The sequence below is a fragment of the Anas acuta genome, chromosome 1 (assembly GCF_963932015.1).
Source record: "Anas acuta chromosome 1, bAnaAcu1.1, whole genome shotgun sequence".
Classification (NCBI taxonomy): domain Eukaryota; kingdom Metazoa; phylum Chordata; class Aves; order Anseriformes; family Anatidae; genus Anas; species Anas acuta.
In genome coordinates this window covers 67,079,937-67,107,454 of record NC_088979.1, presented here as the reverse complement: position 1 = coordinate 67,107,454, position 27,518 = coordinate 67,079,937, and the positions used below count along the sequence as shown (strand labels likewise).

Genomic DNA, 27,518 nt, shown 5'->3' with positions numbered 1-27,518 from the left:
TGCTGCTGCTGTTGTTGACACTTGCGCTATCCAGCCAGACAAGCTGACAGCTCTGCATACCTCGGCCGGTTTTAATTGCATTAGCACTGTCCTGTTTTCCTGACTCCGGCCTCACGTGCGTTGCCATATGCTTGTTCTGTGCAGTTCAGCGCTCAGAAGCTGCCTGGGACTCCGTGCTGTAGCTCTGGACAAAACCTGCAGTTCAATAACTTTTACTACTTGCATGATATTCCTTTTTTTTTTTCCTTTCTCTGCCAAAAAATAAAGTCCCCTGGACTGTGAGGAAATCATTCTGCACACAGACTGTGTGTGCACGTGATCAGTTCAGTCACTAAGCTTGACTCGCTTAGAAAAAAAAAAGTGCAGTGCAGCCAGGTGGGTGTTCTGGTCTGAAAGCAGCTGGTATCTCACAGCTGATGTGTGTTTTGATCCCGGTGCTTGCAGCACTGATGACTTATTCTTGTTACGTGTCATTTTTATTTTATTTTTTTTACAGTAGTCTGGAGATTTTAAACGTGAATGTGCTATTTTAATGCAGAAATGTGTTCCTTTAGGTGCACGCTGCTAGATGGAGTATGAGTTTAGTTGTAGTTCATGTGGGTGGGTATCTTGTGCTTCTCAGGATTATAGATTATCTAGAGTGTGTTTCAGGAAGTGGTTTAAATTGTATCAAAATCAGAACACATCACAAAAATGCCATGAGAAATACACAGAAGCTATGAAGCAGTGGACTTGGGGGTCATTTTTGTCATGTGTGCTTTTTCTAAACAAATAAAGCCAAAAACTAATAATTCAGGGGCAATTGACTGATACTTCTGTACGTAGTGCTTCATATTCCATGCTTTTAGCCACCTTGGGTGCTAAACACTTAAACTGAGCCTTGAAGAACTGTGTTTCCCCCCCCCAGGAGCTTGAAGTTCTTGAAGTTTTGCTATACCTTTGTTTAAGTGGGAATTTTAGGTTGTGGTGAGGGGTATTTTTGTCTAGGATATGTAAAGGAGACTTTCTTGTCTTTTTTTTTTTTTTTTTGTACGTTTGTTTTTTTTTCCTCCTCCCTACAATCTGTTGGGGTTAAGGGTTACCTTTTCTGTGCCTTTTTCAGAAGGTTTGGCCTAGCTGATAGTTATTCCTGTCTCCTTCCGTGGCCAAACTTGAAAGAGAAGGCATGACTCTTGAATTTTATGAAACGAAATCATTATCTTGAGAGCCTGAATAAAAACCAATTGCCCTTTTAGTCAGCTCTTACTTCCTTGCTGCCTCATGTAATTAGGTAGCTTCCCCAGCTTCCTTCATCTTCCCAGGGAAAACAGGGAGGAGCACTTCTGCATCATGCTTGACTGAGTCGACCTTGTGCTCACATGGATACCTCTCACTTCGTGGCCAGAGGAAGGAGTGCAGCTCGTTCTTTCCCAATTTTCAAACTCCTGCATATGCCTACATACCTGTGAGTTAAGACATCTACAGATATGCCACCCAGCCTTTGTAACTTGCTAATTTAGTTACGAGCTGATCAGCTCCTATTTAGAAATCCTCCCTTATTACTGGGCTTAGCGACCCACACGTACAGAGGATGGGTAAAGTGCTTTAGGGGGGTGACGATAAAGACCTGGTTAAAGATACACCATTTTCGTTTGGTCTCCCACTAATGCAAAACCAAACAGATGGCTCAGCTTCTTTCAGCCTTTTTGAAGTTCAGGTTGTGTGTTTTTTTTTTTTTTTTTTTTTTTTTTTTTTTTTAAGCAGAAGCAAACGACTTAATGACAGTGACGTTCCTTTGAAGTTGGCTAGGGGAGCCAGTGTCATGCAGATGATGAAATATCTCGCAAGTGGCCTCAGCAAAAATGAGCCTTCTGATTATGCAGGAATGTGGGCAGCGAGTCCGCAGCAGTGATGCAACTTTCTTGCTGTGTCAACTTTCTGTCTCTTCTGCCCCGTGCGCGTGAATGCTTTTTTTCAGTCTTCTTTTTAATTCCACGGGTTTTTCTGACATTTGAACTTCTTTACAGAGCCGGTTTGAAAGCAACCCTGATTAAAATATTTTAACATAATTTTATTTATTATCTCAGCTTTAAAGCACAGGCAAACTTTTGTGTTGCTCTGCGTAGTACTTGTACGCTTTGAGCAAAAGTCAAAAAAGTATTTGTAATCGTTGGGTCTGCATGTACTTTTTTGTTTTGGCAGGAGAGTATTCTCTCTCTGACTTTGTTTGCAAAGCTGGCTGTTGGATTTCCAGTAGTTAAAAGCTCGTCCTCATCCCAAGCTAAATTCCGTTTCTTTTTTGAGTTTCATTTAACTAATTTCAATGGAGTGAAATTGATATAAATGAGGGCAGCTCGGCTCCTTTGTATACTGCTAATTAATCCCATTGCTCCACTCTTTCAGTTCACGCATGGATTAATAGTTTTCTATTTCTCTTCCCGCTGCCTAGTCGGGATGCCATCCCTGCCTCAGAGGCACGCGGTGCCTGTTCCTAATGAACTTCTGCTCTGCGTTGGGGCTCGTGCACTGCAGGTGCTATTACAGGTGTGCTCAGTCAGCATTGTGGAAGATCTTAGGAAAGAGCACGAAGAAAACATGGATGTTTGCTGGTGGTCTTGCTGGTCTGTTATCAGATTTCCTGTGAAATGCTGCTGTTGTTTTACTCACGCAGAAAGCCGGAGGAGCTCGTTTGGTGAGGAGAGGGAGTCACACGTTTGGGCTGCAGAAATTCAATGAGCAAAGGAAAATTCGAGGTGTACAGATCTTCGATGGTTGTAGTCTTGTCTTCCCCACATTTGGGCTTGTTTGCTGGGGCAGCACTCAGGAAGGAAGCCTTTGTAGTTTCTAATGCCCATTTTTCTGTTTGTCAAGCTGCAAAAATTGCTTGAATATATTAACCGTGGCAGTACTTGGAGTCACTTTTTAACCTGTCAGGGAAGAGATGAATGATAATTAAAATACTTGTAACTGTTCTGAAATACTTCATTAGGAAGCTACTAAGTTTTTAATCATATTTTAGAGATTTAAGTTAAATCTTATCCTGCGGCATGACAACTTCTGGTGAGATTTGAGCTAATTAACCCCTGTAATATCCTAGACTGCAAAAGACAAGGCAAAACTTCAAACTTTCCAGCTGCTGCAAAAATCAGTCTCTCTAATTGTACACACGAGTTAGACGCAAAAAGGCGAAGAATGCCCTTAAAAGACTAAAGCAGACCAGGGTGTATGTAAAGTAAGATTAACATAAGCCTGCACATCCATAAATCAAACTTTATGTTAGGGTGAACTCTGGCCTCACAATGTCTTCCATGGGGAATTTCTAGGTTCTAGCTGTTGCAAGCAATTGCATCAGAAAAAAAAAAAAAAACAACAAAAAAAAACTTGTTCCATGATAGTTCCTCATGTTAAAATGAAAAAACAAAGCACACCCAGCAAACCAACCAACCACCACCGTAAGGTAGGTGCTATTTTAGTGTTTTTCATCAGATATTATAATAGCTGAGGCTGTGTGTTTTTCTTTTTAACTGGGGTTTTAGTCTTAAATGTTGATTCCTTGGTGTACAAGCAAAAGAGGCAGTGGGATGGTCTGTTACAGACCATATGTGTATCAGTCACAGGGACTTTCTGCTTTTCTGACTCAATACCTTGCAACTGCTTGGGATGTTATAAGTAGGAGAGCTACTGGCCATCTGTGTACATCTGGCTGAGCAGAGGTAGGTGACACTCTTCATTTATTCCCAGCTCTGTTTTAATCTTCACACTGAAAATGTTTCATACTTTTTTTTTTTACAGGCAGATTTTTTACCACTGTTTGTGGTAAAAACGTAACACAAGTAGCTTAGATTGGATTATTATTATTTTTTGAGTGTCACTTTCTGTTGCCGTGCTGACGATGCTGTGGTTTCACCAGGGATGTTGCTGAATTTCCTGTATTGCTCCTGCCTTTCTTAACCATTCTCCACGTACGTATTTGGGGTGGTCTGGATGTATTTGATCCTGCTGAGGCACAGAATGGTGTGCTGGCACAGCATTTAGCTGGTGGCCCACTGAATATGCAGGAATCTAGTAGTAAACGTCTTGCTTTTTCCCTGTGTGATGCAGGTTTTCAGTAGTCCGTGCACACAGCTAATGCTGGAACCCTTCAGGCAAGAACAGCATCTTTAAAATATTGAAGTAGATGTTCTTGATGTTCTATCTAGGTCAGTAAGGTCGATGTTTCTTCAGTATGAATGTTCCTATATGCTACCTGCAAAATGGTTTTGAATGTTCTGAAGCCCTGTAATCCTGTTTAAAGGGCAAGCAGCTTTGAAACTGCATAGGGGAAGTACAGAACCCTTTTTTTGCTCAGGGATGTAATTCTGAAGTTTTGTTTGGCATCTGAAATGTGGTAATTCCTGCGTACTTGTTATGGATTACTGCTATCTCCTGTAATCAGCCTGACTGCTGTTTCTTCTCCCACTGCATAGTTTTGCCCTGTGTTTGGCACAGATACCCTTGGAGGCAGACATTTAATGTTCTGAAAACTACTTGCTGAGGTTTGTGAGTGGAGCGTGCACACCTAACTCTCACTCTCCTTTACTGCTGTTTTACCAGTACCAGGACTAGGGAATGAGCAAACTCTCTTCATATTTGGCATCAAAAATAGAGGCAGGGATCAAAAGCATGTGAATAAGAAAGGTGGCTCTGGCTTTGCTTCTGAAGCAGCCTCAGAAGAAAATTAGGCAAATGATCCCTTCTCAGCAGTGCAGTAGCACTCAGCTCTCAGTTTCGAGCTTTCCAGGTCTCCTTGATGCTCTTCAGTGCATGAATCTGATCGGCAGCAAGTCTCCTTGGAGTCCAAAACATAAAGAGCTTGAATAGCTAAAGTCATTCCAGTCATATATAGTTATATATATATATAAAGATCCTGATGCAAAAGCAATTTGGTGACAAAATTGAAAACTGTTTGAGTATACTGGTGTTTTCAGGTTCCTCTGTCGGGTACTCTTGGGGTTGGGGTGAAAACCCATGCAAGGGCTGAAATTAGGGCCTAGGGAGGATGGGTGGGACCTTCTGGAGGACTTGGAGGAGGAGGTTCCTTGTGAAGGTGCTTGGGCTTCTGAAACTTGAGGTTGGGAAGTACTTAAAGTTAGAATCATTAGAATTCAGAATCCTAATTCCAGTTAATGAAATGATTACGTTGTTGACTACGTTATACATTTCAAAATCTTCACAACAACACAGAGTTGGCTAAGAGCCCTAGACCACAATTTTATGATAAGGAAGTTCAAGGTCAGTATGGAAATAAACTCTCAGTCACGGGAGCCAATGTCTGAACTTGGCTTTCCAATGACGTTCGTGCTTTACAGCTCTTTAAAAGAATCATAACTTTCTGTATTGCGGACGAACGCATGCAGTCTTAATTTTTACTTCATCCAGGCTCAAAGCCTGCTCTGTCTCCTCTTCCAAGTGGAAATGTGGTGCTAAGTGTAGATTTCTTGGAAAGCTTTGACTTTTCAGCTGCGGAAGCCAAGGTTAGAAAGAGTCTTGCGCTATATTTATGCCACTGTTGTGACAGCTGAACTGTCTTCCTTGTTATTCCTGAATTGTTCTTACCGGTGGGTGTTAAAGCTTAATGTCTGCCAATTAGGTTTTTTCAGTGTTTGATTTCAGATATTTTTCCCCAAAGAAGTTTTCCTTTTCAAGACTCGAGTAGATTTAAAACCGAAACCAAAACCCACCCGTAATGCACGTGCCCCTTCTCCCCTCCCCTTAACGCCTGGAAGACATAAAGCACTAGAAGCACTTTTTGTCAGTAGCATAAAAACATGTGTTTTATGTTTGTACATACTTTCTGCAAAGTTGCCGTGTGAAAAGTCACTTTTGGGGCTATCCATGTAAAATACGAGCTGTTTAAAGGCTTAGTACCTGCGCAACCCTATGGGCAGGCCCCTGCAGTAGTGCCAGTTGGGCAGCCACTACTAGTAGTAGTAGTGGAGCTTATAGTTTGGTCTCTTCAAGCTATTTCAGGCTGGGATTTGACTTGATCCCCTCCATTAAGAGTAGAAGAAGGTAAGCAGTTGTGCTTAATGATCTGACGTGCTGCACTCGACGCAATAAAAAGTGCGAGGCCTGCGCATGGGCCTACGTGTGACATCGTTAGCCTGCTGCTAGGGCTCGGCTCTAGGTGTAGAGGTGATGGGTGGCGTTTTTATTTCAGCTGTCTGTGCTGCCTCTGGGGCACAGCCAGTTAAACTGCGTGTAAAAACAGCTCTTAAATTGCTGAAACACCAAGTCAGCTGTTTTTAAGGTGCAAACGGCCAAAAAGTTGAGTCTTTCCTCTTGGGGCCTGTGGGGATTGGTTTAGAAATGTTGCATTCTCTGTTTGAGGGTTACATTTCTTTAAGAAATATACTACTTATTGTGTCAGCATGTAAGAAGGACTATTAAGTACATTTGAGATGTGCTTTTTTTTTTTTTCTCCCTCTCGACTAGAAGTATGTATCCCTGGCAATATCCTGTGCAGTGAGGAGATCCATCATATTGCTTTATGTTTGGCTTGTTCTATCAGCATAGAAGAAAACTTAAGGTCTAGAAAATGCAAATTCTCAATATTTAAACAAAAAGGAAGCACATCGATACTTGTGCTGTTGTAACAGACAGTATTTGCCCAGTATTATGCCCAAGTTTGGGGATAAAATGGGTTGGTGGATTTCAGCCTTCACTTGTAAAATAGTTCTTTGAGCCCTCTACTTTTACTTACGTGTTTGGTCCTTCAAAATTCTGATATTCAATAAATACTTGATTTTCTCTGTTAATATTTGACTTCTGGATTTATAAATTGGCCACGCTGAAACTCTGGTAGTTGAATATCTGCTGGTGGCTTGGTGGTCCTGAGTTTTGCAGAAATGTGTTTCCCTTGTTTTGTGGATATAGATTCAAATATTTGGTGGGCCAATGGTGTGTTGTAAGTGGGTGGCAATAAATGAGATAATAAGATAGATATACATGGACAGAAAACTATTCTCTGATTCACAATTTCACTAAGAGGGAGTTAACTGAGGTATTAATAGTGCATGGATTAAATGATGTTTTGAAACTGTGAGCAGTGGTAAGACTAGTATCCTAATATTTGCTACTTTAATGGACTATTTTTGGTCCAAATACCTAATTTTTAAGTGTGAAGCAGGGAATAGTCATGACTCCTTTCTCACAGCTGCACTGTGAGTATGATTACAGGGAAAAATCTCTGGGCATTAGATTTGGTCTTTGCTCAGTTCTGCTGGTGTAAGTAAAGGGAAAAAGTGCATCTGAACTACAGCTATTGATAAAGGAAAGGAAAAGAGCCACTTGTGCTTGGTTGCAGGTGAGGTTATTTGCAGCAAGAAAGGAAAATGCTTTAGAAAGAGAAACTTGATATAATGAGATCTAGTGAGGAGGGAAGCATATTTCATATTTCTAGTGGAACTTATTTTGGCTTTCCTTAGGCCTGGGAGAGGTGTTGCTAATACTGCATTAGTATGTTTCTTAATTTATGATCCACTTTCTTGTCTGGTAGGGACTGTACTCTGTTCCTTCTGAATCATTTTTACACTTCCAGTTTGGGGGGTTGCGTTTCTGTCAGTGACACCTATTATGATATCAAGGTCTAAATGATTTATCCTATGAAGGAACAAAATGAAACAATCTGGTTGTATTCTTCCAAGAAGATTTATCAAATTTCATATCTGAACTTTAAAGTCAGTACTTCATGAACTGAACATATTTTACCATTTCGTCTCTCTTGAAGCAGACAACATGTGTGAAGGTTTCCTTTTTGTCCTAGTGGGTGCAATAAATATAATGATTTTTTTTTTTGGTCCCTGACTTGCTCGTGTTCTCTTTGATCTTATATTTTGAAGCTTTTGTTTGTTTTATGCAAATGGCTTCTACTTGCACAAACTTTTAAACTCTTGATAAACCCTGCTTTCCTTTTATATTTTAGAGCAAAAGATGATATCGATATTGATGCCCTTGCTGCTGAGATAGAAGGTGCCGGAGCTGCAAAGGAGCAAGAACCTCAGAAATCCAAAGGCAAAAAGAAAAAAGAGAAGAAGAAACAGGATTTTGAGTAAGATTTTTTTTTCCTGTCTGTCTTTATTTCATTATGCAAAAGCTCATTTACTTAAGTACTGTAACTTCTTTCTTATTTTAGTGAAGATGATATCCTGAAGGAGCTGGAAGAACTGTCGATAGAGGCACAAGGAGGGAAAGCTGACAGGGAACCTTCTGCAGGAAAGGTGAACGATGGGAGGGAAGGGGGCTGTTTACTAGGAAATAGCTGGAATACAGGACACCTCTGTCCCAGAATAGTTCTGGTGCTGCAGTGTGGCTGGGGCTCCTAGGGGTAACTTAGCAACTGGCATATATTTTTGATTATACTCAATCATAATTTAATAGTAAGCGTCAACTGTGAAATATTTTACCACAAGCCATGTCTCTAATGCAGATAATTATTCAAAGTCAATCAGAATAAATTTTAATTGTGGGCCGAGTGTCGTATACTCATCAGTAACAATCCCTGCTTTTCAAACTTGGTCTTTAATATTAAAGAGAAGTTTTTCTTGACATCTCTGAATGCTGCTGCTTAGCTCTCAATAGCATGTCATTTTTCATGGCTGATTTTTTAATCATTTAATTACCAGGCTGAAAATGACAACGAAGAAAGCTTATCAAAACAAGACAAAAAAAGGAAAGGAAAGAATAAAAAAGCTAATCTTGAAAATGACTATGACAGTGAGGAAGAGGAACATAAAGATACAAAATCTAAAAAAACTCAGAAAGCAAAACAAGACATGCCTTCTGGCAGCGATGATGATGATGTTGAGATTCAGCTTAAGAAAAACAAAGGGAAAACTCAGAAGTCAAATAAAAAGCACGAGGCGGCAGAAGATGATACTAACATTAAGAAAAGCAAAGAGCGTGTGGGGACATTGTCTACAGGTGAGAGCGGTGATGAATCAGATGACGTCTCCCAACCTAGAAAAGGACAAAAGAAAAACCAAAAACCCAAGTCCGCTCCTGCAGCTGAAAGTGGAGATGAGGAAGAAGAGTCTTCATTCAAAGTAAAAACAGTGGCTCAGAAGAAGGCAGAAAAAAAAGAACGCGAAAGGAAAAAACGCGAGGAAGAAAAAGCCAAGCTGAGGAAACAGAAAGAGAAAGAAGAGTTAGAAGGTGGTAAAGAACCAGCAAAGCAGAAGGAAGCTCCAAAAAAAGCTGAAGAGAAGGCTTCTCCTGAAGTCATGGCCCCTGCCACTGGGGAAAAAGGAGAGACTCCTGCAGGAGCAGAGGGTTTGTAACTTGGTTTCTAAAACTATAATTTTAACACTAGTTTTTATAAGACCAGAGAGTTGGCAGGCTTTGAGGATGGCTTTGTTACTTTATTCTAAGTTGGGAATCCTAGACACTCGGTAGCCTTGTCTGTCTCTTTGTGTTGGCTCATATGTGGCTGTTTTTTTCCTGGCTTGTATTTTGCTCAGGTACAGGGGGAAACAAAAGCCAGATGGTGATTTCTCATTACCATATGTACGTAACAGTTCTGTAATGCAAACATCATTTTTCAGTCCAATTATTCTTAGACATCTGTTACATTAAGACTTCAGGCCCTGTCTTTATAACTTTGGAGTTTTATTTTTTCATAATGAAGTGCTTATGTAGTAGCCAAGTGAAAATGTTCCTCATTTGGAGTTATTTATAGTATTTGAAGCAGTATTTGTATTTGGAGTCCTTAAAATTTCTGGGGTCTTTGATCTTGTGCCTCTTCTTTCCATAGCTGATGACAATGAAGGAGACAAAAAGAAAAAAGACAAGAAAAAAAAGAAAGGTGAGAAAGAAGAAAAAGAAAAAGAGAAGAAAAAGGGGCCCAGTAAAGCCACAGTTAAAGCTATGCAAGAAGCCTTGGCTAAAATGAAAGAGGAGGAGGAGCGGGCAAAAAGAGAAGAAGAAGAACGCATAAGACGACTAGAGGAATTAGAAGCTAAGCGCAAAGAAGAGGTACTGCATAAAATAAGGGAGAGGTAATCTTAACCTGTACCCTTGCTGGTGTAGTGCGACGTGTGCTTTAAAATTTCTGTGTGTTTTTTAACCTTTTTCTAGGAACGATTAGAACAAGAGAGGAAAGAAAGAAAGAAGCAGAAAGAAAAAGAGAGGAAGGAGCGTTTGAAGAAGGAGGGAAAACTTTTAACAAAAGCTCAGCGAGAAGCCAGAGCCAGAGCAGAGGCTACGCTTAAACTGCTCCAAGCTCAGGGTAAGCTGTAGAGGTGTGGTGTGTTTATTTCTTCAAAAACCAACCAACCAAAAAAAAAAATCATTTCAGTTTCCTTACTGCTCTTTGCATTTGTTTTTCTCTATCTGGGGCCAGGTGGGCAATTACTTTGCTCAAATCAGCACAGTAATTCCACATAAAGTTACTGTGCTGTAGTTGTGTTTTAGCAGTGTTGAACTATGGCATTTTTCTTTAAGTAGTTCTTGATGTCTGTGTATTTTCATCTTGCACTTAAAATATCCGGCTTCTTAATACACTCCATGTGTGTTTTAAAGATGCTAGTTATCGAACTCTATGAAAAAATAAGTTAATTCCATTGCCTAATCCAAAGGTCAGGAAAAGCAGATGAGCTGGGCTGCAGTTCTTGTAAGACTCATGATCTGTATCCTCTTGGATTAATTCATGTGCTCTCTTAAGCAAGTAGGTTACTTTGCCTCCAGTTAGTCTATAGGAACAGTGTATCTCCTTACATTTCTGTCAGGAAAAGGGTATATAGAAGCTTTCCTGCTATTCAGTCAAATTGAATCTGCTTCTTCCTTTCAATGAGGTAAATGTATCCAATATATTGTAATCCCATCTCCTAATTCCTGCCTGGTAATTTATTTATGTGGCTGAGGAAAGAAGAGAATTCCAGAGGCTGAGTATCAGTCCTTTTATATTTGTAGAGAACCACTGTGTTTGTACCCATTGAAGAAACTTTTTTACTATCACGTTTCTACTAATCAAGCTAAGGCCATGATTTCTCTTCAGTCCTTGTTATCATTACTAGAAACCTTACATTTCTGCACTGCTACAACTCGATTTTGCTCAATTCAACACAGTGAATCACGTGGGTAGCTGGAAGAATGTTGAGTGTTTCAGAAGGTACAACAGTAATTAAATGATTTTAAATAATGTTTCTGCAGGTGTTGAAGTGCCATCCAAAGACTCTGTGCCAAAGAAGAGGCCAATATATGAAGACAAGAAGAAAAAGAAGCAGCAGCAGCCAGAAAATAAAGAAGGTGTGGTTTGCATATAGGAATACTTAATTTATTAGTCACAGTTCAGGAAATGTTTGTGGAATATATTAGCTAATCCTAAACTAATTGCACTTCGGGGTGCCTGCAAGGTTCTTTTGACACCCCCACTCTCCATGCAAGTGCTGATACATTAAGATCTGAAAGGTTTCTTGAAGACTGCTCTCTTAATCCTTTGCTTTATGATCTACTTGGCTGTTTTTTTTCCCCTAACATTTTTTCTTTCTTTACATATCCAACATTAAATTATGCAGAATGTAACAGCATTTTAAGAATGTGAGGCTAGATGCTTCGCATGTATGTGTAGGTTAAATCAATGTAGTGTAAGTAACAACGACTTGTAATTATGTCAAAGTTAAAGTCTTAGGGTGAAAGAGGACTGATCCCAGTTCAAGTTCCTCTCTTTATAGGTTGGGGGGATTTTTTTTTTTGTTTACTTATATATAAAAACATTGATTTTTCTTTTGGGGGTACTACTGTGGCTCTTTCCAGGATTATTCCTTGGTTTAAAACCAAAACAACTGCATCAGTTTTTTTTTGTTGTTGTTCAGCTGTGTTTTTTTACATTTAATGAATTATGTGGCTACCTACCTCTTAAGAAAGTATAAAGGATTGTGAAAGCTGGTCATCTGAATTGAAGTGGTGTTTTTCTTTTTTTCTCTTTTTTTAATGGAACAGTAGAACAAGAAGGAGGTAGTTCATTAGTACTGGTTCATTTTCTCTCGTATTTTTAAGAAAATGGGATTTCTTTTGATGTTCAAAAGCAGTGGTAATCCTTTTATCCAATAACTGACTTATCACACAAATGTATTTAACTGCATGGCAGGCCAGATGTTTCTCAAGTCAGCTGTGTGCTTTAGGTTTATTTTAGCCTAGTAGATGGGAGTTCACTCAGTTTGGTATTAAACTCAAATTTTGTTTACTTTTTAAGAGCACAACTTAAAAATGGAACTTAAATGAGAAACTGTATGTCTAACTTTATTTTGCACTTTGAAAGAATGTAGCAGCAACTAGTTTGATTTTTTTGTAGTTTCAGAAAGCTTGGAGGTAACTACCCCAGCTGAAGATGCTGTAGAACTAGAAACACCAGTGAAAGAAGAGACTCCTCTGCCAGTAGAGCCAGGTTAGTAGTAATGCTAATAAACCTAAAGTGTGTAATAAGACTGCCTGGCAGTACTGCGTGGCAAGTATTGTACTGTTTTAACACCTGTCCTCTGTACCTTGTTGATTGAGTGGCCATCCTTTCTTGAGGCAGTTGCTAGTTGTTTTTTTTTTATTATTATTTTTTAAAGGAAGAACTGATGGAATTTTGTGGAATAAAAAGGTGTGAAGCCTCAGAATGAGATTGCAAAGGTCTCTTATTCTGGGTGAACTCCAGTGTTCAGTTACCTTAGTCAGCTGTCATATAGGTGCATTCAGTGCCTTATGATTAGCTCCTTTAACTTTTCATTTGCTTTTTTAAAGGGCTGTTTTGTCAGCTGTTAGATGTGGGTGGGGGAGAAATACGCTGCTTCTGGTATCAATACTGTGATCTTCACTGTGACTCTATTCTTGATTCCAAGTATTTAGTTTTTCCTAAGTGCTGGATGCAGTGAATGTGGATTAGTTTGTGAAACAGGCAGTATCAGCCTAGTGAGTGATTGCTGCCTTTACTTTTGCCTACACACAGTATTTGTTTTGGCAAAGTAACTTTGTACTGGGCGTCATTTTCAGTTAGGGGACAGTTTCAGTTTTTACCTTTTATTCTTCAGTCAGAAAAGTACTGATACAGTTTCCAGCTTTATGAAAATCAAGCTGAACGTACACTCTAATTCCAGCTTGATTTATCTCTTGAAGGAGCAATTCCAGTGCAATAAAAGAGAAGGACTGTCTGGTGGAATGTTAGTTCCTAGTTAATGTTCTAGCAGTCTGGAATTTACCCTTTTTTTTTTCTCTTCATTTGAAATACCTGAAATGTCATGTCTATATTTTGTTTAATGCTTCTTCTGGAGAGGATTAAAAGTCTGTATTTTTTTCCATTTGTCACTTAAAGGCTTCAGTCTCGTATTTAGTTGAGCTCCTGCTGGAATTAATATTTTGATGTTTCTAGAATTCAAGATGTATTACAGTGTGTTAACTCACCTGGAGTCTTAAAATAGCACTTTCTATAGACACTTTGTTATTTTATCGCTAATTAAAGAGTGCAAGTTTGGTTACAGTTTTAATTTGTTTCTCTGTCACTTTGTTACACATGGCTAACTGTTAATTGGGCAGCTCCTGACAAGGAACACGATTCTGTTAGAAGTTTGCATGGCATGAATTATGCAGGCACTATTATATATTTCTTAAGTACGTGGCATTTTCTCTTCAGGGAATGTGGAGATAATTTGGTAGAATTATGGTAGCAAACTTGTGAGCTTTTGTCATTATGCCAAAGGAAAGGCCATCTAAACCTTTTGTATGTGGATGAGCTGTTTCTTTTTCATTTAATGTTGGTTTTCTTTGTTTCAGAAGAGAAGGAGGAAGAAGAAGAAGCGGAAGATACGGGTTTGGATGACTGGGAAGCTATGGTTAGTGATGAAGATGGAGAGAAAGGTGGGCATGTAAATACCAAATAGATGCTTTTTCTGATTAACAAGATTCTTTAGGTTTAGTTTTTGTCTCTTTAGAAAACAGTATTGTGTTTAGATTCCCCTCCTCCTCCCTGTTAAATGAATTACAAGGCAAGTGTAATGGGAAGTAGTTATAAGGTCCTCTGCTCCTCAAAGGCAGAGCTTTTCATTAACTGCTTTTCATTTCAAGACTGTAGGGATAACTTCTCAGGGATTTTCTTCCAGTAAGAAATGTTCCAGATTTTCTCCAGTAGTGGAGTAAGTTGCATTGCTGCAAAACTTCCTGAACAGGAGTTGATTTCTGTAGTTAGTACTTCTGTGATCTGTCTTTCTTAAGAAGAAATCAAAAACTATTATTCAAGTATTTTTGATTTGCTCAGCCCTGAAAACTTAAAAACTTCATATTTAATTACAAGTATGTGTTTTTGTGGTCATGGTCTGCTGGAATGTTCTATTTTAAAGTACCTTCTTAAAAGTCTGTCGTCACTATCGTAGGGGAGAATGTCACATCCCACTTCTTGCTGCTCGGATTTGAAGGATCTGCAAATGTGATCCAGAAAAAGAACCTTGCTGGGAATTGGATTCAGTGTACTACTAAGCTGTTGGCTTTTAGTGTAGCAAGGAAACATCACTAATCTTGTAGAGCAGTGAGCCTACTAGCAATTCTGTAAGGAAAACCTTGTAGAGCTTCAAAGAGTGTCCATTAGCTTGCCTTGCTCTTACGATTTAGCAAGTATGATTAATGAGAAGCTTTCCAAGAAAGAAAATTACTTTCTGATAGTTTGTTTTTGTTTACTGAAGAATTCATCTGAAAAATATTAACCACCTCTTAACATTCTATAAAACCTTAGGATGTGATTTTTAAAGATGTAGAAGAGATCAGTTGTTCTCATTGTTTCTCCTGCTTAAATACATATTCCTGATCAGTAATTCTCTGAATCCATACTGTGTTGAATTTGGATTTTTTTTTTATGTTTAGAGGTGTTAGTGCATCCATTTCATTTTGAAATGCATAGAGTATTAAAGGATGTCACTTCCCTGAATTTTTGCAAATGACTTCAAGTGCAAGAGTGCTGATAATATTATTCCTCCCCTGACCCCAAATTTACTCTGCCCTCACAGGTTCTAAACACTTAGGTCTGTAACTCTCAACATGAAGCTCTTTCTGTATTTAAAGTTAAAAAATGATTTTGCATAGCACTTCTTGAATGGAACCTAATCTCAAGTCTTTACTCTGATAATAGACTCTCTTCATTTCTTTGTTTTGTTGTCCTTTCCATAAGAAATTTGAATTTAAGCGAATTTTTACTTTATTTTTTTGACAGAGAGCAAACCTGTCCACATTGAAGTCAAAGAACAAAATGAAGTGGATGAGGAAGAAGAGGAGGAGGAAGAGGATGAGGATGAAGAAGAGGAGGAGAGTGAAGAATCTGAAGATGGAGAAAGTGAAGGGAGTGATGATGAAGATGAAAAGACTTCAGATGAGAGAGAGGCAGACTCCCAAGCTACAGGAAAACAATCTATGGAAAAAAAGCCCAGCAAGGAAATCAGCTCTGATTCCGAGTATGACTCGGATGATGACCGCACTAAGGAAGAACGTGCTTATGACAAAGCTAAACGGAGAATTGAGGTATTAGGATGCAGCTTTATTTGAGAAATTTTCATATTGCACGAGAAACAACTTAATTTTCTGTTCACGGAAAGGCCTTTTAGCCATATTTGTCAAAATGATGGCTGTGTTGTGACTAATATTTAGACAGGTCCAAAAATTGGCTTAATTAAGGAAAAATATTTGATTCTGCTGATGCAAGGCAACTTGATCACAAAGAATGTTTACTTTAGTGTCATTCTTCCCCACCTTTCTCTCTCTGCTGGTGAAAGAGGCTTTTATCCTTTGTAGATGAATATTTGAGAATTTTTTAAAGCTGTATTTCTAAATTTTTCAATGCTTTTTGTGTCTGCTTATGCTCTCTATTTCCTAACCCAAGATGCTCCTTCAGACTTCATTATCAGCAAAGCTACATGTTAGTTGATATAATAGCTTAGCCTACTAGACTGTAACAACAACCCTTCCCCCCAAAACAAAACAAAAAAAACCAACAACAAAACAAACAAACAAACAAAACATTTCAACTCTTAGCTGTAAGATTTTTTGACTTTCCAAACAGGGAATGTCAGTCTTTGAATTGCCTGGAAAATTTAAGTCCCACAATTAGCTTTGTTTTGGGTATGCATGTAATCAGTTCAGGAAATTCTTTACACTTAACAATTTTCATATGTCTTTTATGTAGAAGCGACGAGCTGAAAATAGCAAAAATGTGAACACTGAAAAACTCAGAGCACCAGTTATTTGTGTCCTGGGGCATGTAGACACAGGCAAGACCAAAATTCTAGATAAGGTAAGATATAGAATGCGAAGGCACCCCTCCATGCATCTTACACGTGTGTGTTTTGTTGGTTGAAAACAGAATTGCACTCAAAGAGACTATTTTAAATAGCCCCTTAAATGTAAATCTATGTATTTTTTGTCTTTAGCTTCGCCATACTCATGTACAGGACAGTGAAGCTGGTGGTATCACTCAGCAGATCGGTGCGACTAATGTACCCCTTGAAGCTATTAATGAACAAACTAAGATGGTGAAAAATGTAAGTAATGGCACCTCAAAGACTGTTTTTAAAAAACCTTAATTGTAAGATGATTACTACTTAGGCCTTGTGAGACTTCCCAACAAGAGCAGATGCCTTTTCCACCATTTCCAGTATTGGCATTGATTTTTTTTTAATTCCTATCCTCTTTTTCCCTGTCTCCAAACTAAAATGGGAGGCTGTCTCAATTTTCAGTTTTATTTGATACATTTGGTTTCAGTTAATGCACTGCGACTTCAGAAAAATATGCAAATAACTGCCTGCTCTGTGCATGGCCTGCTTATTTGTCAATACTTTGATAGTAAGTCAAGACTTTCAAAACTTACTGAGTATATTTTCTGTATTAAAAAAGCTTTGTTTTACTCTGTGTGCTGAAATTGGGCCAATTCACAGGTAATTTTATTGTTATAGTAACTGTTGTATATTGCTTGTTCTGGGTACTACATTCTATTTTGCTTGCAGCAACTGACTGAAAAACCTTGGTAGTGATGGCTGTTTCTGAGGGATGGAAATACTACTTGTAATTTAAGAACTTCAGTTCAGTAATTCTAAAACTAGTCAGCCAAGTGCTGAGATGTTTAATGAGGAAAGTTTGCCCAGAACATTTGGCTGCTACTGAAAGTAGTGATGAGTTTGGCTTTTACAAGAGCTAAATGCCACAAACAGTAAAATCTCTCTTCATTTTATAATGAGTGTTTTTCCTACAAAAACTTAATTTATTAAAAAAAAAAAGTAAAATCAGTGGAGAAGGAGAAAACATTCACAATAAGGATGATAAATCTCACTAGACTGAACGTGTTTTTTGTGTTATTCCCCCCCATCTTAAAATGTTATCTGAGCTTCTGGCTACTGGATAGATAGGGGTTGTGCTGCATCATATTTTTTTTATGCTGAAATCAGTTTTATTTTGTTTTTATGGAGGGTGCTGGCCTTCCTTAAAATATGTAACTGCATTTTTTTGAAGTGAATCCTGTCAGTAAGCTGCCAGGTCTTAAGCTTTTTCTTCTTGCATGATCTTGCCAAGATGACTAATATTTTGAAATGTTAGTTTGACAGAGAGAACATAAAAATTCCAGGAATGCTGATAATTGACACTCCAGGACATGAGTCTTTCAGGTAATGTTCCTTCTCACAATACTGTACTTCCCAGAAGCTGCATACATTTTTTTTTTTTTTTTTTTAACAAAGTACTATGTCTTTGCCTAATTCATTGTGTTTCTTCTCCCTTTATAAAAACTGAACTAGAGGAATAAGCGGATTTGCTTATTTTATGGGTGCTTTATATGTCTGGTTAATACCTGGCCTTTTACATCTGATTAATTTCCTGTCTTCATGACGATTGAGCCATGAATATCATAAAAAGCACATAATTATCTTTTTTTCTAAATAATGTAAGAGGAAAGATGGAGGTGAGAAGCTAGCCAGGGGAGAACAGGTGAAGATGTCAGGTGACCTAAGTACTCCGGTATGAAAAATTAGGACTTCTCTCCTAGCCTCCAGTTCAGTGTCCCAGTTGAGGTAACTGAGTTCGTAAGACTGCAAGTTACCAGTTGCAGAAGTTGACTGACTCCTACCATTGTTCATATGCTGTCTAGAAACATCAGTGCAAAATCAGCTTTTAACTTTAAAAGATGGTGTGCAGAACTGTTCTCGCTGAGGTGGTGCTTGGGTGAAATCCCCAAACAGAAGAATTAAGACTTTGATGTGACACTCTTGAACATAACCCTTTAAAAGCACTGAAATGCCAGGTCCTAGGGCACTTGATAAAGTTCTGATCAGTTCCTTGGCATCCTGTCACTTACAATCCTGTCACAGCTCTTCATTTTCTAGCCAGGTTTTATCCAACACCACGTCTGTCTGATAATCTTAGTGTTCATGTAGTGATTTGTTATGATCTGTCTCATTCAGATTTCACTGTAACCTTCTCAATTCTCATTCAAAATGAAGCAATGCATCTTAGCTTGAAAAAAGTGTATAATAGCAGGAAAACTGTCAGGAGAATTGTAGTTTCTTATTTTTGCTTACATGTACTCAAATATATTCTGTTAAATGGGCTTTACGCTTACAGTGTAATTTGTGTTTCATTGTTTGATAGCCCTTTGTATTTCTGAAGTGAAAATAACTGCTTGATCAGCTTTAGCTTTTTGTTGGTCAATGCAAGTTTGACGTGGTATTTGGTGTTTTTCTTAAAGTTTTGTTGCTACGTGACATTTTTTTTTCCTTTAATGTTACAGCAATCTACGAAATAGAGGAAGCTCACTCTGTGATATCGCCATTCTCGTAGTTGACATCATGCATGGTTTGGAGCCACAGACAATAGAATCAATAAATCTGTTGAAATCTAAGAAATGCCCCTTTATAGTAGCTCTCAACAAGGTAAGATCGCTTTTCGCTCTAATAGTATGTTTTTGTACTCTAATGTATTTTGCATCTGACATTTTTCAGTTTTCTTTCATGAACTTGAATTGTTTGTGCAAAGACTGAAGCGGTGGTTATTAGATCCATTCTGTTGCATTTTTTGTTGTCCTTGATACCCCAGGTGCTTTACAGAAGCTTTGTAGAACACTCTGGCACTTTGTTTCAGGGTTCTCACTGATAAGTTTATCTTAAAGAACTTCAGTAAATGGTTCACATTTCGGGAAGTTGTACTTCATTTTTTTTCCTCATAAGTACTTACGTGGACTTGCATACAGTTGTATTTTCTTTTTTATACTATTGAAAGACTTAACTTCATCTTTAAAAGTCCTATTTTATTTTAGCTATTGATACTCGTTAGTTTGTGACTTGAAGACAAGCTGTCTTTTGGGCTCATTGAACACTAGTATTTGATCACTGGTGGGAAAGATTTCATGTTCTGCAATAATAGGTGGTAAAGCTAGTTATTTTCAGCTTCGTTGGTAGAAATGCCTTGCGTAACAACCTGTGGTGGTAGAACTGTTTGTGATGAGTTATATGAATTATAATGAGGAAATCACCCAGTTGTGTGTTTTGAACAGCCCCAGCTTTCTCTATAGCAGCACAGGAAAGGGTTCAAATTCACCCCTCAGTTTTACTCATTTGTAAAATGAGTGCAGTCTCTTTTCAAATAATAATAATAAAAAAATAACCTCATGATTTGTGTATGTGAAACTATACATAGGTCTTTTTCATCTGAATGTTTTCTCCAAAACTTGATGTAATGTTTAATGTAATGTATGTAATGCTAATATGTTTTCCATATGAACCTTGATTATTATAATTTGAAATGTTAATATCTGAAGTAGTATTGCTATCCTGAAATACTCTGACATTGGGGAAATACATACAAAGAATATTTGCTTCAAAGCAAATCGATTCAACTTGTCTAGTGGAGCAAATGGATGGCTAGCTATGCTGGCTCGTAAAGTATTCTCATGTTGTGACTTAAAGATGCCCTATAAGTTGCATGAGATGATGTATTACTGTATTTTCTCAGATTGATAGGTTATATGACTGGAAAAAAAGTCCAGACACAGATGTAGCCGTAACTTTAAAGAAGCAGAAAAAGAATACAAAAGATGAATTTGAAGAACGTGCAAAAGCCATTATAGTGGAATTTGCGAAACAGGTAGGTTGGGGTATTCAAGCTTCTGTTAATAGAAGTGGTAGCAAAAATGGTGTTTGTGGGTGTGGTGTTTCTGGTCAGTTCTGACACACTGGTGTTTAGCACACACGAACCAAGCTTTGTTGTTAAATCCAGCTCCTTTAACCGCTCCATCTTTGGAGTTCTGGTTTGGAGACAAGTAGCAGCTAATTGCTGTGCACGGTCAGTGAAGTCATGAAGAGCAGATCAAGTTCTCTGTCCCTATTCTTTCCCTCCATGGGAATCGCCAGAGGGAAACCCATCTGGCCCTTGTTCCCTTGGACACTGGCAGGGCATGAGTCACATCAATTCTGGGAACATCTGTTGGTGACATACAATGGTGTCCAGAAGCTACATGTGGTAATTCGCTTTGTAGGGTTATCCTGTTCCACATCCAACCGTGGGCTTAAGTTACATGTTCCATGGTATACCCTCAGTAACTTTGTTCTTTTTTAATTTGAAAAAAGCAGTAGTGGTTGGCTAGGATTGGATGTTGCTGTTAATACTGGGATGTGTGTGTGTGTGTATGTATGTATGTATTTTTCCCTAAGTAACTATTAATCCTGATTCCAGGGCTTGAATGCTGCCTTGTTTTATGAGAATAAGGATCCCCGCACTTTTGTTTCTCTTGTACCTACCTCTGCTCACACAGGGGATGGCATGGGAAGTCTGATAGCTCTTCTCGTTGAGCTAACGCAAACTATGCTGACCAAGAGACTGGCTGAGTGTCAAGAACTGAGAGCTCAAGTCATGGAGGTAAGTCAGCAGCTATTCTTTGAAATTCACCTAGAAATATCTCCCTCTCCCGCTTCCTTCTACTTTGCTTATAATTTAAATTGAAGAGAAAAAAAAAAAAGGAAAAAAAGATGTGTTTAAATGGAGAGTAACTTTTTTTTCCCTCCCCTTTCATTCAGGTTAAAGCACTACCAGGCATGGGCACTACCATAGATGTTATTTTGATTAACGGGCGCCTGAAAGAAGGAGACACCATTATTGTTCCTGGGGTGGAAGGTCCCATAGTAACCCAGATTAGAGGTCTGCTGCTGCCTCCTCCTATGAAGGAGCTACGAGTCAAGGTATGGAAACTGATTAGTGTATCAACATGCAGAGAACATTTAGAACCAGGACAAAAATCAGGTTTTGATAAAACTGATATCTTAGTAGGATTCAGTTAGAGTAGCAGAGTCTGAGGGTGACTTGAAGGGGAAGGCAGTGCGTATCTAGTGTTTCTGGGTGAATGTACATGCGTATAACTGCTGGTGTATCTTATAACAGCGGCAAAGAAAAGTAGCAAGGAGCTCCCTTGCAGCATGGATTAAGATGTGTACACTTCAGTAAGGGGTTCAAGCACAAGGCTAGGTGTGAGGAGATGTTCATCTTCGTAGCAATCAGAGTATACCAGTGCAGTGACTTCTGAGTCAAAATACCCATCGTTAAAGTGTTTTCTGTAACGGGAAGCCCACATGCTTAGATTTAAGAAAACCAACCAAGCAAGTTGCTAGGAGCAGCTGGTGAGTGGTGAAGCCCAGGACCTCTGCAGAATTTTGTGTCTTCTTCAGGAGCGTTGAAGGTTTTGCTGCCCTAGTCCTAATAGACCTGAATGTTTGGCAGCCTGATACAGCTCTGGGGTTAGGGCCTTGCACAACCTTAAGTCTGATGTCCTGCTCTGGGCTGCAGCTTTACAGTAAAAACTTAGTAATTGTTAGAGAGTGGCAGGAAGAATATTGACATCTGTGCTTAGGTTACATCCTCTGCTTTGTTGGAAACTGATGCGTGTATCCTGTTTGCTGTGAGGTATGAACTGTGGAAGCATTTCTGTCCATTTGCTTCCCTTGATTTAAAGTGGAAGATAACCTGGTGTGTGAAACTGTTATGAGAGTGAAGTTCTTTGTGGGACTAAATAGCAACGTGATAATCACAGGTTCCCAGGTCAACAAGATTGTCAGATGGGTTTTGGTACTTTGATGGGAGATGGGGTACATACAGAGTACCAGCACCGGGATGAAGGACACTTGATTTGGGAAGCTTTAGTTGGGGAACTGGGTCAAGGTAGGATGGATTTTTTTGAAGCAGGCAACAGGGATACATTTCACTTCAGCCACTCCATGGGGAATTGTCATCATTGAAAAAGGACCCCGAATATTGGGCGTGCAGGGCTGAAGAGTAAAGGTTTGCAGGAATTAAATGTTTATTTGAGAAAGGAACCCACCTTGCAGCTTAAAGAAAAGTACGGGGAATCTCTGCCTTAGACGGTTCCCCTGCTGCTGCACCTGCTCTTCCCCTCCCAAAATGTGATGGGAGAGGAGCTTGCAGACAAACACAGACAAACATGCATGTCAGGAATATGAAGTAGACACAAAATTACTGATGAATGGGGAGAGCTGGACTTCACTGTCCTCCTGTCTTCTGTGCTTGCTGGTGGCAAGATCTTTAGCAATTCTGGCCTACTTTGTATTGCTGTGTAGCAGCTATGTGGACTCGTTGCCAGTGTGTATTCTCTTTTTCAGAACCAGTATGAAAAGCACAAAGAGGTCGTTGCTGCTCAAGGTGTGAAGATTCTTGGGAAGGATTTGGAAAAAACATTGGCTGGTTTGCCACTGCTTGTAGCTCATAAAGAGGATGAAGTCCCAGTCCTCAAGGTGAGATGGCTAATGCTGAAATGAGACACTTAAACTGGGGGTGGTTAAGTTCTCGGGTGATGAAGCTCATTCAAATATTGAGAGTTCAGCATGCAAGTAGCTTGATTTTTTTTTTTTTTTTGAGGGTTGTGTTTTAAAAACTGTTACAATAACATGCTGTAGCTTTGAGTCCATATGAAGTGTTGCTGTGGTAACGTTTGTTATCTGGATCCTTAGTTTTTCCTGATAATGGCTTTGAACTAGAAGAGTTTTTAACTCTTCTGGAAGCAGCGAGATGGCCCTTCTGCTTTCATACCCACCTAGGCCTTGCTGCATACAGGGCATTCATAATCCTTTTCAGCTAACGGCTTTAGGGGCCCCTGTTCCTGTTAATGTACAGTTGAGCAACCAAAGGTATTGGCACACTTTTTTTTTTTTTTTTTTTGTGTGCATTCACTCATCGTGATGGCAGAAGCTTGCTGTGTTGGGTGGAACAATGTGCAGTCTGTGGAGAAAGGTTACCAGCTCCCAAGATGGGCACTTGCTTTGTGTTAGGTGATCATCTGCTTGCCAAATCCTCCTGTGTAGCTCAGTACAGGCGTTTCTCATGCCAGAAACAAGCTGCAGCGTGTCACGGGGCTGGCTGTGTGTGGCCTGTACTGCAAACCTGTCGGTGTGGCTGTCATACTTCAGAAGCTCATGAACAGACTTTGTAATCTGAGGAACAATGGCAATAGAACTGAAAGTTGCTTTTCTTCCTAAAGGATGAACTAATACATGAACTGAAGCAAACACTGAATGCAATCAAGTTAGAAGAGAAAGGTGTTTATGTCCAGGCTTCTACTTTAGGGTCTTTGGAAGCATTACTTGAATTTCTTAAAACATCAGAAGTGCCAGTAAGTACTTTCTGTGCTCTGTCTCATGTTGTTTCTGTTGTTGTGTTCTGTTGTTTTAGTTGATAAGTGTTTCCTTTCAACTCAGAAAGGTCAGTGACTGATTTCTGTGGCTTTTCCTCTTCAACAGTACGCAGGAATTAATATAGGTCCTGTCCATAAAAAAGACGTTATGAAGGCATCAGTTATGTTGGAGCACGACCCACAGTAAGTAAATTCCTTGCTTTACCCTGTTGATAAACGCACAGAGCTGTTTCAGGAAGGTCCCCTGCCTAGCTTTAGTGTTGTGGTCTGTCTGGTAGGTAAACTGTTTGACTTCTACTTGCAGATACGCAGTCATCCTAGCGTTTGATGTGAGGATTGAACGCGACGCACAGGAAATGGCTGATAGTTTAGGAGTTCGAATTTTTAGTGCTGAAATTATTTATCACTTATTTGATGCCTTCACAAAATATAGACAAGACTACAAAAAGCAGAAACAAGAAGAATTCAAGTGAGTAAAAGCAATCCTATTCTGTGTGCTTCCCAAGTAACGCAATCTTTTAATCGTCTTATTACTAAATGAAATTGCATTTAACTTCTTGATTGCATACTATTACTTAGCATGCATTTCTGATAGGAAGGAAGGCAGGAAAGAAGGACAATAAACTGTTAATTTTCAGGAATTCAGCAGCCTAGTCTAAATGTTTACATCTGGGATTAGATTTAGTAGGTTGGGAGTTGTGAAGCAGTTGCAAGATTTAGCAAAAACCCATCGTGTTATATGGAGTGTTTTTATTAAGGTTTGCTTTATATACTTGGTTTCTTTTCTTAGTTTCTGACAGATGGGTTAGTCTCAGGGCTGAGAAAACAACCAGAAGGATTTGGGTTCTATTGTTTCATGCTTGTGCAATTCCAGTGTACACAGCTTAATTGTGATGGTAATAACATGAATATGCCATCATTTTAAGGATTTATAAGGATCCAAAACTTAATTTTTGGAGTCAGTGTCATTAGCTGATCCTCAGTAATGACAAACTAAGTGGGGAAAAAATATGCATTCTTTTTAATCAAAACTTGAGTTTGTATAGCTCAGCATTTTGAAGTACTTCTTCAGAAACAAAAATTTAGAATTTCTTGAGTCACTGTGTCGGATTGTATTATTCCCATGCTCTTCTGAGATTATAATTATACTGTAATTAGTATTCCTTTGGTCTCGGTCTTGTCTCGATGCCCGAACCAGTCAAAATAAAATCCATGCCAGCCATGCGTGATTATTGTTGCCTATAGTTCTGTAAGATAGAGCGTTGACTAGATTAACAAGAAAGACTGGACAAGAGCGTTTTCCTGCTTATTCTGTATGTGACTTGGGGTAGAAATAAATGCCCAGGACGTGCAGTAGAAGGCAGAAGTGTTAATACTCCCCGCACCGTTCCAGTAACCATTTCAAAATGCCTCCTCCTTGTTGTCTCCCAGGCATATAGCAGTATTCCCTTGCAAGATGAAAATACTCCCTCAGTTTATTTTCAACTCCCGTGACCCAATAGTGATGGGTGTCGTCGTGGAGGCAGGCCAGGTGAAGCAGGGCACTCCCATGTGCGTACCTAGCAAAAACGTAAGTAAGAGCCTCTTTCCTTCCCTATGATGTTAGTTCGAGTGGGTAGTCCTGGGGATGAGGCACCAGGAAACGTTTGCATGGCTTTGGTAGGAGATGAGATCCGGTGTTAGATCATCTCCTTCCCAGTGATCAGCTGTCGCGTTGTGCTCTGCTGGGGGAGTTGCATCCTACAGCAGAGAGACACCTCCTGGCCTCCACAGTGCCCTACCAGGAAGCGGGGCTGTGGTTGTCAGCTTCCCTCCCAAATCCCCTTCCAATTCCTGTATTGTGATACAAAGAAACAAGCAAAATTTGTTCCTGGTTGCTAGTAAGGGGGGAATTCACGTCCTGATATGCTGAAGGTCAACAAATTGGTATGGCAGATGAAATACAGGTGGGTTGGTGCTGCTGCCCTTTCTGTGCATGCTTACTGCGCGATACGCGTTGCTCTGGGGTGGGCTCTGATGCGGTGCTTCAGATGGGCAACTGGTAGGAATTTAGAGAAGGGTGTGCGCATGGGTTTTGCTCATGTGTCTTACACTTTCTTCATTGTGTTACAGTTTGTTGAAATTGGAATAGTTACAAGTATTGAAATAAACCACAAGCCGGTGGAGGTTGCAAAGAAAGGCCAAGAAGTATGTGTTAAAATAGAACCTATTCCTGGTGAATCACCTAAAATGTATGGGCGACATTTTGAAGCAACAGACATCCTCGTCAGCAAGGTAAAAGCCATCTGTATTTTTGGTTCATGATGCAATGGGTAACTTGCTTGAAGTGGAAATGTTGCGCAAAGCCTGGAAAATTAATATTAGCAACCTTCCATCAGGCTGAGACACTTGAAATTATTCATGCATGGCATTGTTCAGCAGTGTTTCTCTGTAGCCTCATTTTGGGATCTGTAGTGGTGCTACTTGAGAGAACCGAAGGAATGATGGACTGTGACTAAAAATACCTGGCAGCTTGTTGTACTGGAGAGGGTAAATGGCAAACGAGCTGTTTGCATACCTTCGTACGTAGCTGGTGCTCAGAGCAGCGGTTGCATTTGCCTGGTTTTGAATGTGTGCAAATCACAGCGGCCTTGGCGTGGTGGAAGCAGTTACCGTTACTGATACGTGTTGCTGATGGGTTTGCCTTGTGTGTTACAGATCAGCCGTCAGTCCATCGACGCTCTGAAGGACTGGTTCAGAGACGAAATGCAGAAGTCTGACTGGCAGCTTATAGTAGAGCTGAAGAAAGTGTTTGAGATCATCTAGATACCTTTTTACAGCAATGGGGAGGCAGGAATAAACTTGCTGTTCCTGTTCTAAAAGTTACCAACAAAGTCGTATATTGAAGACAGTGTTGGATATATGTTTGGGAGGAAAATATGTGGATAAAATGTTTTCCATGAGAAACCAAGAAATTTACACTGGTTTGACAGTGGTCAATTTACATGTTCCCACGGTTCCAATGTGCCTGTTCACCTTTCCCACTGCCCTTCCTAATACTGGCTGCTGTTTTAAAGTTTGCCCTTTCTTCTCTTACACTTTCCTTCCACCCTTTTTCCCTCCTCTCTCCAAAATAAAGTAAAATAAATTGAATTTTTATTACAGAACTAAAGCTCTTTCACTTTTATACTGATGAGATCAGTACTGCAGTATTTGATTAACCAAGCTTCTGCAGACTTTGTGATTCTTGGGACATTTTTGATGTAAGAAGTACTTCTTTATTTATGCATACCTCTTCCCTTGACTCTCTTTTCCAATATTCTTCTGCTTTGTGCCTATAGACATTTTTTTAAATAGAAAATTAGGCAATTGGATATTTCTGTATTTGCTTTGTGTGAAACAATGATGTAAAGCATAGTTGGCCGCCTTTTACTGCTTGTACAGTTCATCAAAAGTCGACCTGTAATCATTATAACGCAGAGCCGCAAATAAAGGAGATGGACATGGTAGCCCCTTTGTTTTACAGTTTGCTTCAATAAACCAAACATCACCTCCTGGGCCCTTACAGATGGTGGAGGTGCCGGGCTGAGGCTTGCCTCCCACTGCCTGGCCGAGTCAGGGATGTGCACTGCAGCAGGGGCTTCTTCTGGCTTCTCTTCCCCATGCTGAGCGTGTGCTGTGCGTGGCGCTTGCGGTGGCTCACACCTTTTATCGTGTTTCAGCAGGTCAGAAGTACCAGAGGTCACTGCAGGTGTAGGTGAGTGTAGCTGCAGCATCTTCCAACCGCTCTTCAGAGTGGCAGTAAGCACAGGCAGAGCACTCGTCCCCAAGTAAGTGGTGACTTTGGACAGTGTCTCAGACCTGTCGAGCCATCCAGCATCACAGGACT

The 27,518-nt window shown here is 39.6% G+C and overlaps 1 protein-coding gene across 1 annotated transcript in view; it reads left to right on the top strand.

Annotated features, from left to right (window-relative positions):
• Positions 1-27,138, top strand: part of EIF5B (eukaryotic translation initiation factor 5B) — a 31,688-nt gene extending 4,550 nt beyond the window's left edge. The window contains exons 2-24 of the mRNA XM_068680751.1: positions 7,943-8,068; positions 8,153-8,237; positions 8,643-9,288; positions 9,770-9,990; positions 10,093-10,243; positions 11,167-11,262; positions 12,308-12,400; positions 13,768-13,851; positions 15,194-15,498; positions 16,160-16,267; positions 16,404-16,514; positions 17,563-17,630; positions 18,749-18,890; positions 19,969-20,100; positions 20,689-20,871; positions 21,030-21,191; positions 22,623-22,754; positions 23,498-23,629; positions 23,757-23,833; positions 23,955-24,119; positions 25,082-25,220; positions 25,763-25,924; positions 26,348-27,138. Of these exons, the coding sequence (XP_068536852.1) occupies positions 7,943-8,068; positions 8,153-8,237; positions 8,643-9,288; positions 9,770-9,990; positions 10,093-10,243; positions 11,167-11,262; positions 12,308-12,400; positions 13,768-13,851; positions 15,194-15,498; positions 16,160-16,267; positions 16,404-16,514; positions 17,563-17,630; positions 18,749-18,890; positions 19,969-20,100; positions 20,689-20,871; positions 21,030-21,191; positions 22,623-22,754; positions 23,498-23,629; positions 23,757-23,833; positions 23,955-24,119; positions 25,082-25,220; positions 25,763-25,924; positions 26,348-26,455 (3,628 nt within the window). The 3' untranslated portion in view covers positions 26,456-27,138. The remainder of the gene's footprint in view (positions 1-7,942; positions 8,069-8,152; positions 8,238-8,642; positions 9,289-9,769; positions 9,991-10,092; positions 10,244-11,166; positions 11,263-12,307; positions 12,401-13,767; positions 13,852-15,193; positions 15,499-16,159; positions 16,268-16,403; positions 16,515-17,562; positions 17,631-18,748; positions 18,891-19,968; positions 20,101-20,688; positions 20,872-21,029; positions 21,192-22,622; positions 22,755-23,497; positions 23,630-23,756; positions 23,834-23,954; positions 24,120-25,081; positions 25,221-25,762; positions 25,925-26,347) is intronic.
• Positions 27,139-27,518: the final 380 nt, after the last annotated feature.